This window comes from Prenolepis imparis, unplaced genomic scaffold (assembly GCF_030444845.1).
Source record: "Prenolepis imparis isolate NDT839.2.m4 unplaced genomic scaffold, iyPreImpa1.0 SCAF_12, whole genome shotgun sequence".
NCBI lineage: Eukaryota > Metazoa > Arthropoda > Insecta > Hymenoptera > Formicidae > Prenolepis > Prenolepis imparis.
Window position 1 is genome coordinate 7,321,566 of NW_028141170.1, and position 13,946 is coordinate 7,335,511.

General features: G+C 32.5%; 2 protein-coding genes across 6 annotated transcripts in view; one reads left to right on the forward strand and one right to left on the reverse strand.

Moving 5' to 3' along the window:
- Window positions 1-87: 87 nt before the first annotated feature.
- Window positions 88-4,724, reverse strand: LOC145943908 (arrestin domain-containing protein 2). 2 transcript variants are annotated; one of them, XM_083051828.1, is made up of 8 exons: window positions 4,453-4,724; window positions 2,585-2,737; window positions 2,210-2,421; window positions 1,817-2,002; window positions 1,487-1,695; window positions 889-1,136; window positions 491-619; window positions 88-405 (listed from the first exon to the last, which is right to left on the reverse strand). In XM_083051828.1, the coding sequence occupies exons 1-8, from the start codon at window positions 4,568-4,570 to the stop codon at window positions 389-391; spliced, it is 1,272 nt and encodes a 423-aa protein (XP_082907954.1). In that variant the 5' UTR covers window positions 4,571-4,724; the 3' UTR covers window positions 88-388. The 2 variants fall into 2 exon arrangements, with proteins under 2 accessions (XP_082907954.1, XP_082907955.1); XM_083051829.1 differs by lacking the exon at window positions 4,453-4,724 and adding an exon at window positions 4,247-4,399.
- A 5,182-nt stretch (window positions 4,725-9,906) lies between these two features.
- Window positions 9,907-13,946, forward strand: part of LOC145943767 (uncharacterized) — a 41,834-nt gene continuing 37,794 nt past the window's right edge. The window contains exons 1-2 of one of the 4 annotated variants that reach the window (XM_083051577.1): window positions 9,907-10,222; window positions 11,216-12,505. In XM_083051577.1, coding sequence (XP_082907703.1) covers window positions 11,527-12,505 — 979 coding nt within the window. In that variant the 5' untranslated portion in view covers window positions 9,907-10,222; window positions 11,216-11,526. The remainder of the gene's footprint in view (window positions 10,223-11,215; window positions 12,506-13,946) is intronic. The other 3 variants (XM_083051574.1, XM_083051575.1, XM_083051576.1) reach the window with 3 other exon arrangements.

Consider the following 13,946-nt stretch of genomic DNA (forward strand, 5'->3'; position numbering starts at 1 on the left):
TACGGATCTCCATCCTGCGACGTTCTTTAAACGTTCAAGCATGCTAATTATTGTTATAAACAAACATTGAATACAAAATACGCATCATACAAAATTGTTTTTTTTATTATATATAATACGCATTATTTGTCCGGCATAGAACGTGATACATTTATAATCGTAAATACAATAGAATATGTTACAAAGTATAAAAATAATCACAATTTATACGTAAAAAAACTAATATATTTGAATATATTACATGAGGTAGCAGCGATTGAAGTCTGCATTTTTCTAGCATACTTGCTTCTGCATTATGGCAAAGCGCGTCAAATAGAAGTAACTTGGTCGGTGCTCTATGGGTCTCTTTCGCTTTCTCTGTGCTTATTTTCCAAATGGATATTTCATTTTATTTTCCAGGTGGATCTATGGAATAAAATATGTAGGTATATGCATGATTTTTCAGAATATGATATAAAGCATTTAGCAGTAACTCTTATTTCGTTCTTACATGGCATTGGGAAATTAAAAACTGGATATCTTGGTGCGAAGGACTCGTTGGCACCGTGTACGTAATTAGATTCATCTTCTTCTTTAATGCTATCCGCTCTTTGCATACATTCTTCATATGATGGCGGTGCTAGAAAATAATCATTTTTTAAAATTATCTTCTTTTATGCATACACGACACATTGTTAAACTGATTAAAATACTAATCTTCCAAGATAAAGTGCGATATTCGTTTATATCGCACATTCGGTATCGATATATATATATTTATCGGTATATATATTTATTAATATATGAATTTTTAATTTAATTTATTAATTTATTAATATATTAATAGATTAAATATTATAATTTAAAAAAAATTGTGCTGTCAATGAAACATAAAGAAAATCTACTCACGTATGTCCCACTGATTAGCCGAGGTGCTAGGTTGATTCGCAATGGCAAAACCTATCGGTTGAGGTCCTGGGTAAGGCGTATTTGGTGGAGCATAGTCTGGTGACGTCGGCATCGGTGGGGGAGGGTCATCATATGGCATTACAGGAGCTGTAGGCTGTACGGTTTGAGTGTAGGGTACAGATGAAATTATTGAGCGTAGTGGAATCGTCCCGATCAGGATCGGATAATTCTTGGTGATGCTGCAATGCCTATCGCAGAAATTCGATTTTTTAATGAATTGTCAATCAATATAATTTTATTTTATTTCAATTACAATAGGCAAATTTCTTGCAAGTAGCTATCAATATAATTTCTAATAAGTTTGAAGAATTAACGTAAAAAATAATTCTCCAGTTATTTATAATTATATAATTATTTATTATATATAATTATACATATATATATATATATATATATATATATATATAAATTTAATAATAATTGTATACATTATAAATAACTCGAGAGAGTTCTTTTTTTATTAATTCTTCAAATATATTAGACATTTTTTGATAGCTACTTGCACAAGTAATACCGTGCTTTTGAAAAATGTACGTACATTCCTGAGACGTGAACTGTAATGCGTAAGATATATTTCTGATCTATTATGCCGCAATATTCCAATTGAGATGGCGGTATCGGCGGAATTTGTAATCTTGATATAATCTCGGCATTTTGGCCGAATGGTCCCATACTTTGCTCGGCCTTTACGACTGCTTTATCCTTTTTCGTTGTATTATATGGTACTTTCGCATGGAATTCCAAGAACTTTATAAACGAAAAAATTAATTTGATAGATTAAATTGTATAATTTAGACAAATGGATATAAGCTATAACTGTGGATATAGAATAGCTATAGTAAATTGTGACGACGGTGGCTGAACCTACCCGTTCTAGTTTAACGCAGATCTTTGTCACATTGACACGACTGATGTTATTCAAATTGACCATCGTTTCTATCGATTGTCCCGGAACAAACCCCGTTATTGGTATTCGAATACGCGTCTTTATCGAACCCATATTGACACAGCAGAAACAACAAAAGTTTTCGCTTATTTCGTCGTCTACACCTAGCTAATGAAAAATCATATGGACATATGAAGATACATATTATAAATATTTGTGAGAGAAACATAAATTGTTCACAAATATATATCATGTTTCGCGTATTTTGTAGTCATTTTTGTAATTCGAGAGATTGCGAAGTTATAATTGCTTAATATCAAAATAGAAGAAATGCATAATTAATGCACATAATTTTCGCATACTGATTTTACTTACACATTGTTCACTGTGAGCGTTCAAATCGTAAGATGAGACCACGGTAAATGCAATCTTGCACTCGTGATCGAATCTCCAGGGTCTGTCAATAACCGCCTTCGTCGTGTACCTGATGTGACCGTGTTTATCTTCGAAGCTACACGGTATATTATAGGGCAGTGAAAAATTAAAAGAGTATTTGTGAAAACCTTCTGGCATCCGCACTTCCTCACCTGTAATAATTAATGACGTGTATATAAATTAAAAATATTTTATTGCATTAATCTCCGATTAATTGGAATGAATAATAATTGATGAAGTAATTCAATCATCTTGATCATAATATTCGGTTACAGGATGCTATTTTAGAGTTTTTGATAGTCTTGTAAATATTACCTGTATTCCCAAACAGATAGTAAGTCAGATTAAAATACTGTTCGTTCCCTCGAAAATGATCAACTTGGGTGTGTCTGCGTCCTTGAGAATCCTTGGTACTTCTTCTTCTCTCCCAGCTAACATTAGCTTCTCCCTTAATTGACAATTTCAGCGCTGCAATAAAAAAAGATATACATCTTTTTTATTGTTATCTATTTTTTTATTAAAATATTATACATTAAAAAAATAATCGATCATCTCTTTCTCTCATTTTCTTCCTCAAATATTGAAATAAACTTGATCATCACTGGTCAAACAGGAGTAATCATTTTTTTGACCATATGTCTATTGAATATTCTTAAAGATTTCAAAAAAGCAGATGATTTTTTCTTTTTTTATAAAATTAACGATTTAGGAAAGAGACTTGCGCATTACACAACAATGTTACGTTTACAGCGCTCGAAATTCAATATCATTCACTTGAAACGTATCAATTGAGAATTCCTAAATGCGTAGTATATATATGTGCGTTGCATAATCAATTACTGGTATGCGAAAATAGATGCGAGAATGTGGCAAAACTATGGTGTGTTTCATATATTATACAACAAGATGTATCAGGTTTTTTAGCAATTTAACGGATCAGAGTAAGTGGAATCGCTGATCGAATTCTGATAAATTTATTTTTAGTCTGTTTACGACTATAGAAACGTAGACTGTAGAATGTGCATATTGAGTAACATTTCACGTTCAAGAAATTAATTTAGAAATGCATAGACGTGAATTATTTTATAATATGACTTGTTAGCACATACGAGCGATAGTAAGAAAGTTTTGGGAAGTATATCCTAATGTATTTTGCTCCTATATTATTCGGAAAATTCGGATTATACATTTTAATGATTATTTCTTAAAATAAATGCGAAATTGATATAATGTTAGTAGGTCTTTGTTTGCTTCAACTGTCAGGATGCCATTTCTGATAACACATTTCTGTGAATCGATAACTGTACTGTATAGTATCTAATTGTATATTTAATTTGTTACGCAAGTCTTTAATATATTATTTCTTTTTATTTTTATAAAGTGTGTGCAGAACTGCTTATACAATATATTAAAGCACGGGCTAAAAAACGTGAGCATCCGAAAGATATAATTTACACATGTAGTTTTAGCTTGTGTTTGTAAATGACGTCGTACTAAGCGTCTGATAGGAAGTTATGGCTAATCGGATTCTTTACAGGGACGCACGTTTAAGCAATCGGTGAAAATATTATATTTCATATCTTATTTATTCCATTACACATAAAAATAGAAGAGTATATAAAAACATATCCTGAAGACATATGTATGTTAAAATGATCATACAGAAACAATCAATTTAATTAATTCTATCTAAAATTAAATGCGTTCTTCATTGTGTTCTAATGTAATGGAAAATTTTGATATAATTAATTTTTCTTGCATAGTCATCAACGTTTTTATTTAATTTCTCATTTAATTTTTTATCTTTTCTTTTAAAAAACTACAAAGTTTGAAGTTTTAAAAAACAAGATTTCTTTCACGATGCTAATACTTGTTGAGCCTTTTCTGATTAAACTTCTCAATTATTTATTTCATCTATCCACATAAAATAGATATTCAAGCATTCTTTTATCACGTCTAAAAGAACCAAACAATAACACATTCTTCACGAAATTCGGTGCCTCTTTTTCACGGCACTGTTTTCACATTAGCACGCATTCTTTCGCACAGAGACACGCATGTGCGCACTTTGGCGCCGACGTTCATCCGACTCGACGCCGGCGACAGACTACAGACCCGTTCGATACTACTCGATCTCTTGCCACGACACGTGTATTGTACTGGACTCTGGACACACTATTTACCTCTGATGGATTTTTCCCTGGCGAGGTCGACGATGACATTGCCGGTGACGAATTCACCAGGGGTATAAGTAGCGCCCGGTCGATCGAATTCGATGCGAAAAGTCCTCAACGACGGCATCTGGGAATGTGTCGAGATCTCGCTTTTTATCGAGTTGGATCGAGGTTCTGAGACCTCGTGATCGGGATCTGAAGTGGGAGATACTATACTATAGAAGTAACTGACGAACGGGACGCTCGACGACTGAATGCGAATCCTCTCGCGTTGGTACCGGTTCTGGCTGATTGCCAGTCTCGAGCTAACGTCGAGACCGTGGGTGGGTTCTGTATCAGCACCCCACTAGAAACGTCATGGGTGCGTGCTGGAGTGTTGCTTCCCTTATGGTAGTACGATGGTAGTAGGAGATACTTATTTTTTTTGTTTAGGAATAAATCGAAGAATTAAAGTATGATAGGATGAGGACGTTAGTAGATGATATTTAACAGAAGATACTACAATAGCAACTTTTATAATGACGTGTATAAATGTATGCTATAAAATTAATTAAAAATAATAATTTTATGAAGTATTTAATGCGCATTGCAAAATATTCGATAAAAAATTTTATTCCCATTAACTGCGATAACAAAAGTAATATTATTCCTATCAATTTTAAAAAGAAAAATTCGTGTATGAACAATTGGAAAGAATAAGTATATATAATATGCATTTTGAATGTGTTTGTTTGAAAAATTTGAGTAAATAGGCTTTAATGTAGTTTTTAGTATAAATATTAATATATGAGAATATGTATTTTTATAAAACTGCAAAACACTTGAGTCATCATAATAATCATCCCACGCAAGGGAGGGTTTAAGAAAACGTTAAATTAGTTCCTATAAAATATTAAAAAACGTGAGTCAATGTACAATTATATATATCGTATATATGTATGACGTCTATTGCAGTCTCTATTGGATAAAAATATAACTCTTTAAAACGTCAACGTTTTACAGAGAATTAATTAATATAACGAGACGTAGAATAATGTCAAGATGCAATGTAAGATTATTATTTTTGTATATGATTAGTCATAGTAACGTGAAGATGATCAATCAATGAGAATTACAAAGATCAGATTTCCAATTATTTTACATAAAAAAATAGGGAACGTAAATATAATTAAGAGATAAGATTAAATAATTTAATGCATTACGAGACATGCATTTGCTTTCATTGGGAATGCATCACCGCGAGTGATGTATTTTTGTTCTTCGTCAAGCTGTTGGAAATGTGCTACTTTCGCAAATGATTTTCGTCAGACCTATTAATGGTCAATCGAGATGATTATGCAAAATTATATCGCGTGTTGCGCGTTTCTATGCAAGTTTATTGAGTTGCAGATTGCGGACTATCATTCCATTATCTTAATCAATTGATAGGTATAATCAATGAGATAAATTATTAAATATTTTTTTAAATTTATATATATATATATATATACGTATATATATTAATTAATTATATATATATATATATATATATATATATATATATATATAATAATATTTTACATATATTACATATATTATTATTATATATATATATTGCGAATTTTTTATTCTTTTGAAGTAGATTGCGCTTGATAATGGTTTTCATCAATACATCAATACATTTCGTCGTAACTCGTCTGAAACTTGTATTGTACACATCCGCTCTCTGACGGTTTCCGACACCACTAACTTCCTTGTTCTCGTATGATATAGTCAGACAGTATTTAAGTTTAAATGATTACATTATTCTCTTCTTATAATAATTAGTTTTTAATATTTTTTTATTTTACTCGATTTTTCTTTTTGGCCATAGTCTTTTTTTAGCGCGCGAGAATAAAATTTATATTAAATAGATTATATATAATACAAAAGAAATAAATATAGGTAACTACATTGTATACCAGTGGCAGTTCACACATTCTCGGCAATACTCGTATGATATACGTCTATACATAAAAACAAATTTCTTAATAAAACTTGAAATAAGGATAAGAATTATGAAATTTTTTTCATCCTAAATTTTTTATTTTATTTTTTGATTCTAAATTAATAATTTAGATTAAATAGAAATAACTTATATTAAGTGAATCTGTAAGAAAAATATTGATAATGCAAAAATTCGATAAAAATATAAAATTATAGCACAAAAATATACAGCCTAATTATATTTCTCACATATATGATATTAGAAATTTAGACTAGATATTTAGATACGGAAAAGTTACTGGTGCACGTGTTTAAACTTACTGATTATTTTGTTAATGTAGCATTTTTTGTACAATAAAAGTGTTAAGGTACAAAAGAATATTAATCTGATAAATTTTCTAAAACTTAGATTAAAAGTGTGCAATAATTTTCATGTATATAATTACATTTTAGCATTTTATTAATGTCCGTGAAAGATAATTTGTAATTATATTTTTATGATATAAAATGTATAAAAATCAAATCGATGTTTTTGGAATTCTATAATAGTTTACTAAAAATTGAATAATGAACATTTTTAATTAAATCGAATATAGAAATTGACCTCTCGTTTATACATATATAAATTATTTAGAATATTTTTTGTATAAAGAGAAAACAACGTTGTCATATTTTAGTATAGATAAATAAGCAGAATATGTCGAGTGATCACATCATTATCATTATAAAAATTATTTATCGCGACACATGAATTTGAATAAGACGCATTTAGTCCTACATCAAATTTTAGAAGTATCGGTTTGATATCTTCAATATATAAAGTATTTTTATGGAGAAAGTGAAAAATTATATATATATATATACAGGGTGTCCGGTAATAGTCGCATCAACCGTCGTGTGCAGGTAGAGCTAGTTAAACCGAGTAGAAAAGTCCTCTACCATTTTGCGATATTCTCAATAATAAGAGAGATATTAATTAATAAAGATCGGCCAGTTCGCGTGACGACGGCGAGAAGAGACAGCCCAGTTTTATGTCGTTACTAAGCATGCGGCGAAAAGAAACAGTATAATGTTACACGGTTGCTAAACGCGCGATGAAGCGGGGAGGAGCGCTTTACAAAAGACAGTAACTCCATACGAGTAGCGCTAACTCTGGACCCCAGAGTGGGCTGTCTCTTCTCGCCGCACGCTTATCATCGCGCGAATTGGCTGATTTTCTTTAATTTATTTCTCTCTTATTATTGAGAATATCGCAAAATGGTAGAGGACTTTTCTACTCGGTTTAACTAGCTCTACCTGCACACGACGGTTGATGCGACTATTACCGGACACCCTGTATATATATATATATATATATATAGGCGTCAATAATTAAGATATTGTTCTAATTACTTCTTAGACAATAGATCTAACAAACTATCATATATAAAGTTGATCCGGCCGATCGATTTCGATACGGAAAATTTTCAACGATAGTGTCTCTAAAATGCATTTCAGCCAAGATTTTGCTTATCGAATTATATCGAGATCGAACAATTGAAATATCGCGTAACATGATGAATACAATTGGCGAATGACGGACTCTGATTGACTTTGATAACAAGTTTTAAGCGAAAACGTGAAGCAATTTGTACCGATATCTCACTATGAGAACGTTAAGCGAGTTGTATAATTCGTTAGATATGATTTTCCTTAACATATTTCCTTTTGCAATTGTGAATATCTCGTGAGTATTGTATAATGATTTTTATCATAAGATCATATGAATAAAATATTTTACAAATGAAATAAATAAAATAATAATACAGAAATGAGAAACATTTATATAAAATCTAGAGATTCATTTTCATTTAAGGATGGAGTATTATTATTATCGTACCAAAAGGAAATATTTCAATTTGTCGTATCAATTATACAGCACATATTGTATGATTTTATGCAATGTTTTCTTAAATCAAAAGTTAAGAAGCATTATTTGATTAATGTTTTAATTTTGGAGCACAAATAATTTATTAATTTATTAATTTATATAATTTATAGAATGAGAATGATTAATAATAAAATTGCTATATATTTTATATATAAATTGGAATCAGAAAATTTATTGCTTGGATAATATGCACAATTTTATCGCTATTTATATTATATATTGAATATTTTTCACTGTATGTGTCTGCTATCTAGCGATCTCTTATCTTACTAATTTTATGCATTACTCTGATGATATAAGTCAAACGAAAAAGACAATATATTTCTTATTAATTAACGTGATAATTATTTTTAAATCTTAATTTAACTTGACTTTAGTTTATAATAAATTATAAAATTTTTCTCTCAAACAGCATAAAATATGAAGCAATATTATTATATTGGAATACATTTTTTAATAATCTTTTTTCTAAAATTGATTAAAAACTTCCATCGAATTTTTAATATGCAAATTTAGTTAAGCAGAGTTAATGCAGAGGGATTATAATAGATAATTTACTTTTTCCTATTTTATGTAAACAATCAATCTTTTTTTCTCTTTATATCTCAAATATTTAATATCTGCTAGACATTTAAATTTAATTCGAAGCATCTAAGCGATTCAATGTCGTTCTTGCCAAAAACTGACGCGTCAACAAAGTGGTGAGAGACAGAGTTACAGACTGATGAAGAGGCCAAATTAGATTACTCCATGCGCGAGACCTTCATAGTGCCTTACTATAGTACCTTACTGATTAAAGGCCAAACTATGCTATGTAAACGGGTTTGGACCAACATCAGAGGTATATTAGATTTCGCAATGTGCCTGCATACACTAAACATCTACCTGTTGGATACTGTTGCAACAGACTTCAACCACCGCTGCGGGCTTCAAGCACGCGATACCTTCATGCCTTTATTCTCTGCATAAACACAAACGCAACCTCTTTCGATAGACTATCGATAGGCGATACCTTTCGTAGACCAGAAGAAATATTAATTACAAACTTGAATACTAGCACAGTGATTTTATTAAATTTATTATATCGATATGTGTGTAACGTGCATGATTTAATTGCGTATCTAAATTGTCAAAACTTATTTATTTTTAACAAATTTTAGCAGACATTTTTACGTAAAATTGAATTATAATAGAAATAGATATTTCCACAAGTTTTTTTTTATTAAATAAAAACAAAATGTGGAAAAAACATTCCTAAAATGTGTGTGCTTGCAATATAAATAAAAAATTTTAAAAATAAATCTCCGATTATATAAAATTAATAAAAATATAACATTATTATTATATATTTATAGGGAAAAAAATATAATATTTAAAAATCACGAAGATTCGATAAAAATCATTAAAGTTGTAAATAACATCGAACGCGAATGCGAACTGTTGAAAGAGCATGTGCGAGGGAGAGAACAACAGAAGCCCCCAGGGTCGAGCTGGATGCGGGAAGGGTGGCTTGCGGCGAATACGAAGCGGGTGGTGAGGGATTGGCTATATTGCAACCCCTCAGTAACGTGCCGGCCATCGTCGAAGTGGCATCTTCGAGGTGTCGACGCTTTGTTCCTCTCACGACGTAAAATTCGGCTCGACCCAACACGAGTGCATATTTCCGTTTAAGATCAGATTTTCTTCAATCAGCGTGATACGAGTTCGTATTTCGCCGTTTTATACATCGCAACATTATCGTTTGACGTCTTGGCGCAGCTAGACAACGTGACGATATTCTTCGTGACAGCGACGATCAACAGGTTAATCTCTAGTCTCGACTAATTGGCGTATCGCTTTGGCCAATAATCTCATGTGTATCGTCGTGTCTGTTTATCTTACGATGTAAGCAACACGCGTGTCATATCATTTATAATCTCTATCATTTATTACATCGAATATAGACAATACGTTGTGCATGATAAATATTGTTTCAATGTTATTGTATGATTTGCAAAATGTATTCTTCAGTGACTAAGTGATATCTTTCTTTGTTAAAATTTTTTATTATTATATTATTATTGTTATAAAATTGTGCATTTTTTGATAAATTTTTATGGCAACAAGTAAACAGAAAATTTGACTAAAAAAACTATTTATAAACATTTATTCAGCAAATATTGATTTTTTTGTTTAAAACGTTGTTTTTTAGAAATAAGCTCTCTCTTTCTCTCTCTCATTATTTATTACAATAATTATTACTCTGGTGGAGTCTCTATTTTGATTAAAATAATAATGTTAGTAATAAAAATTTTAAAATATTTTGTTTCTTTTTTATTTTATTTGGATCAATATACAACTTTCGCCAGATTTCGATTGTGAACTTGACATAGCATTTTAACCTTGCGGTTATAGGTCACGCGCTATAATATAGAGTAGCATCGTATCCCATCGTAATTAATTAATCAGGAATCGATTGAATATGAGATAAAGTAATTTTTCATTTAATTAAATCTATTCAAGGTAATTTTCTGTGCAATAAAATTGAAATTCTAAAGAGATATATAAAATTGAGTGTATATAAACATTAAGTCTCTCTTTCTTTTTCTCTTTCTGTGTGTTTGTGTGTGAAAGAGAGAGATATCTCTTTTATAAAATAAATAAGAAACGGCAACTTTTACAAGTTAGATGTAAATATTTTTTCTAAGCTTTATATTATACTTTTAATTTTAAAGCATGTAAAAAGCTATTGTATGATCAACTGAACTTTATTATATACATATAAAATTTTTGTTAAAAAATTATATACGATTTAATTTTATTTTTTTAGTTACGTCTTATTTTAAATTTATCTTATTATAAATGTTAAATTTCGTGTTTTATTTTCGTATTTGACAGTCCAGAAGATTTGTTTAGCCAAAACGACAATCAAGCACACTTATTCCGCAATATACATAAATTCCTGCAATCGTATAAATTTTTATGAAAATTGAATTTGACAGTAAATCCATTGAAATGAAAAGAGCGGCTGTCGTAGTCGAACATTACGCAGACGATTTACGGACGTCGCTTGAAAGTCGAACGGCGAATCGTTTCTGCAACGCGAGAATGACAAAACCGCGATAAATACCCGGGCCAGAACGTCGATTCATCAAAGATAACGCGATCCGGGAGGAAGGTAAATCCGTCAGAGAGACCCTGTGTCGGAGATGGCGACCAACAGTCCCGGACAATCGATCCATCTCAAGTCTCCGAGGAGTCCACGGCAGCTGCCGGCGCTACCTCGCCTCCAGCAGCAGGTACCGATCGCCGAACAACGGAGTCCAACTCACGGTCAGTCCACGTTGACCAAGTCGCCCGGTACTCCGCTGGTCTTCGAATTTCCGCCCGAGTACTACCCGGAGACATCCAACACGACCTTCGACTTCGGCGAGTTTGGGCGCGCCGGCGAGCTCGAGCAGCAGCGCGGGCCCAGGAGTCCCAGAAGTCCCAGGAGCCCCAGGAGTCCCAGTTACTATGCTCGCATCGGCCCACCGCGCAGTCCCATGACTCCCAACAACGAAATCCTGCACTCCCCCGGCCAGAAATCGCCCATCTTTCAATTCTGCGGTCCGCGCAAGAATCTGAAACAAGCGGCGAGTTACCCGATGTCGGCGACCTCGCCGATCGATCGCAGTAGATCGGTCAATTCGCCAACCGGTTATGGTCAGAGGAGCCCGAAATCCTTTGATCGGCGGAGGAATTCCTGCTTCGGCCTGACGAGCTTGAATAATCCCATGTCGCCGACGATAGTAACGCACGACGCGACCAGCCCGAAAGCGGATCGAAGCCCGGACGTGGATCAGAAGGGCGTCAATAGGGAGACCGGGGGATACAAAAGCAACGATACAGGCAAACCGCCATCTATGGAAGGTTCTCTTGGCATGCAGGAAAAAATCGCCGATGAGGGAGCCGGGGAAAGATCGAGAAGTGTAAAGATGAACGAGCGCTTCAACAAGAGCCAAGGCTGCCTCGACGAAGTCGGTCGTGATCATCGTGAGGGATTAAAGGAGCGCTCAAGACACAGAAGGGGCGAGAAAAACATGTCTCGACGATCGACCAGCGATCTCACGGACATGGGCGAGGCTGATACTGAGATCACCATGCTATCCAGTCCCAGAAGAAGAGGCTCCATGAAGGGTGGCCTAGGTGAGTTCTTCCTCTTTTCTATGATACTTTTTTTTATCCTGGAAAGAAAGAGAGAGAGAGAGAGAGCTGTGATATAAAAATGTCCTCGTTTATAACGAGAGAGAATTTTCGTTCCTTCCAATATATATCCTTCTCTGTATCTTACTTCTGTAATTTCGTGGCGAAATTTTGGGTAATAAACGACATCCGATGTTCTCGAGAGGCATAAAACATTTGCTTTTCTGACGAGGGTTGGTTGATTAAAGGTTTTATAAGCGTAGCCTTGTAGCTGTATTAAAGCGTACGAAAAATATTTGGAAGTTTGTAATTTTGTGATAAGTATTAACAATTAATTTATAATGTTTAATAATTCATTGCTTGAAGTCTCATTAATTAATATCGTTTATCATATATTTTTCATCATAAAATTACATTAATTAAAATCTTTTTATCTGACTTATTTTTATAATATGTATATATTATTATTTAGATTTTATTATTATAATTAAGATTCTTCTCTTATTGTTAATTATATTGTTAATATTTATATTTGCAAGAATTTTTGAGTGCATTATAATAATATAATTCAAATGAAACAATTTTTTAATATTAATTAAATGTAAATGTTATATTGCATTTCAATATTTATTATATCGCGCAATTATCACATTATACTGGATTTTTTTTGCGTTGAACATCGCGTATAAAGTTCTTCGATATAGCGAGCGTGACACAGATCGATTTGGATGGAAACGAGAATTACAACGACGACACGTGGATAATCTCGGGCATGTGCACACTGGCCATCGATAATTGGCCTCCGTGTGAGTGAAATTTGGGATTTTACTACGGCGATTTTACAAAGCGAAATTGGTAGCTTACGAATAGTTTGGCTCATTTAATCCGACCAAGTACTCTCCTATCGATGAAAATCCATAACGCATATTAATAACGGGCGTAATGCAAGTTTCGTAATTTACGTGTTAAACGTATCCGTAATTTATACGTGCACACATACATATATATACATATATATATGTATACAAGAAGTTTTTATAATTGCTTTTTGACATGAATCTGTGTTATTGGGTGATAAATAAAATTAATTCACCCTCTTCTCATTTAGTGTCAATTATTTTGACACTTTCTTGAAATCTTTTCTTACTTCTGATTTTCTTCCGTAATTTTTTTTATTCACTTACTAAAGTTTCTTTTACTGCGTTCTTTTTTTTTATCTGTTTTCATCTCTTACTTTTCTGGACCTTTTCACTCCCGAATAAAACTAGATGAAAGAGCTGCGGTATACTCTTGAGATTTAATCTTCCAATTCTCTTCGATCATTGGCCATTCGACTTTCATTAGTTTGGCGGTTTCATTGGTTGAGTTGGTGGGAAAACGATCGCACAGAGTTCGTGCGAAATCGTAAATTTGACAACGCCAACGTAAATTTGCGAGATATCTC

Coding starts and splice junctions, on each gene's coding strand:
- LOC145943908 (XM_083051828.1), bottom strand. CDS start 4,570: ATGCCGTCGTTGAGGACTTTTCGCATCGAATTCGATCGACCGGGCGCT. Junction 2,003..2,209: donor ACGCTCACAGTGAACAATGT/GTAAGTAAAATC, acceptor ATTTTTCATTAG/CTAGGTGTAGACGACGAAAT. Junction 620..888: donor GGCTAATCAGTGGGACATAC/GTGAGTAGATTT, acceptor ATTATTTTCTAG/CACCGCCATCATATGAAGAA.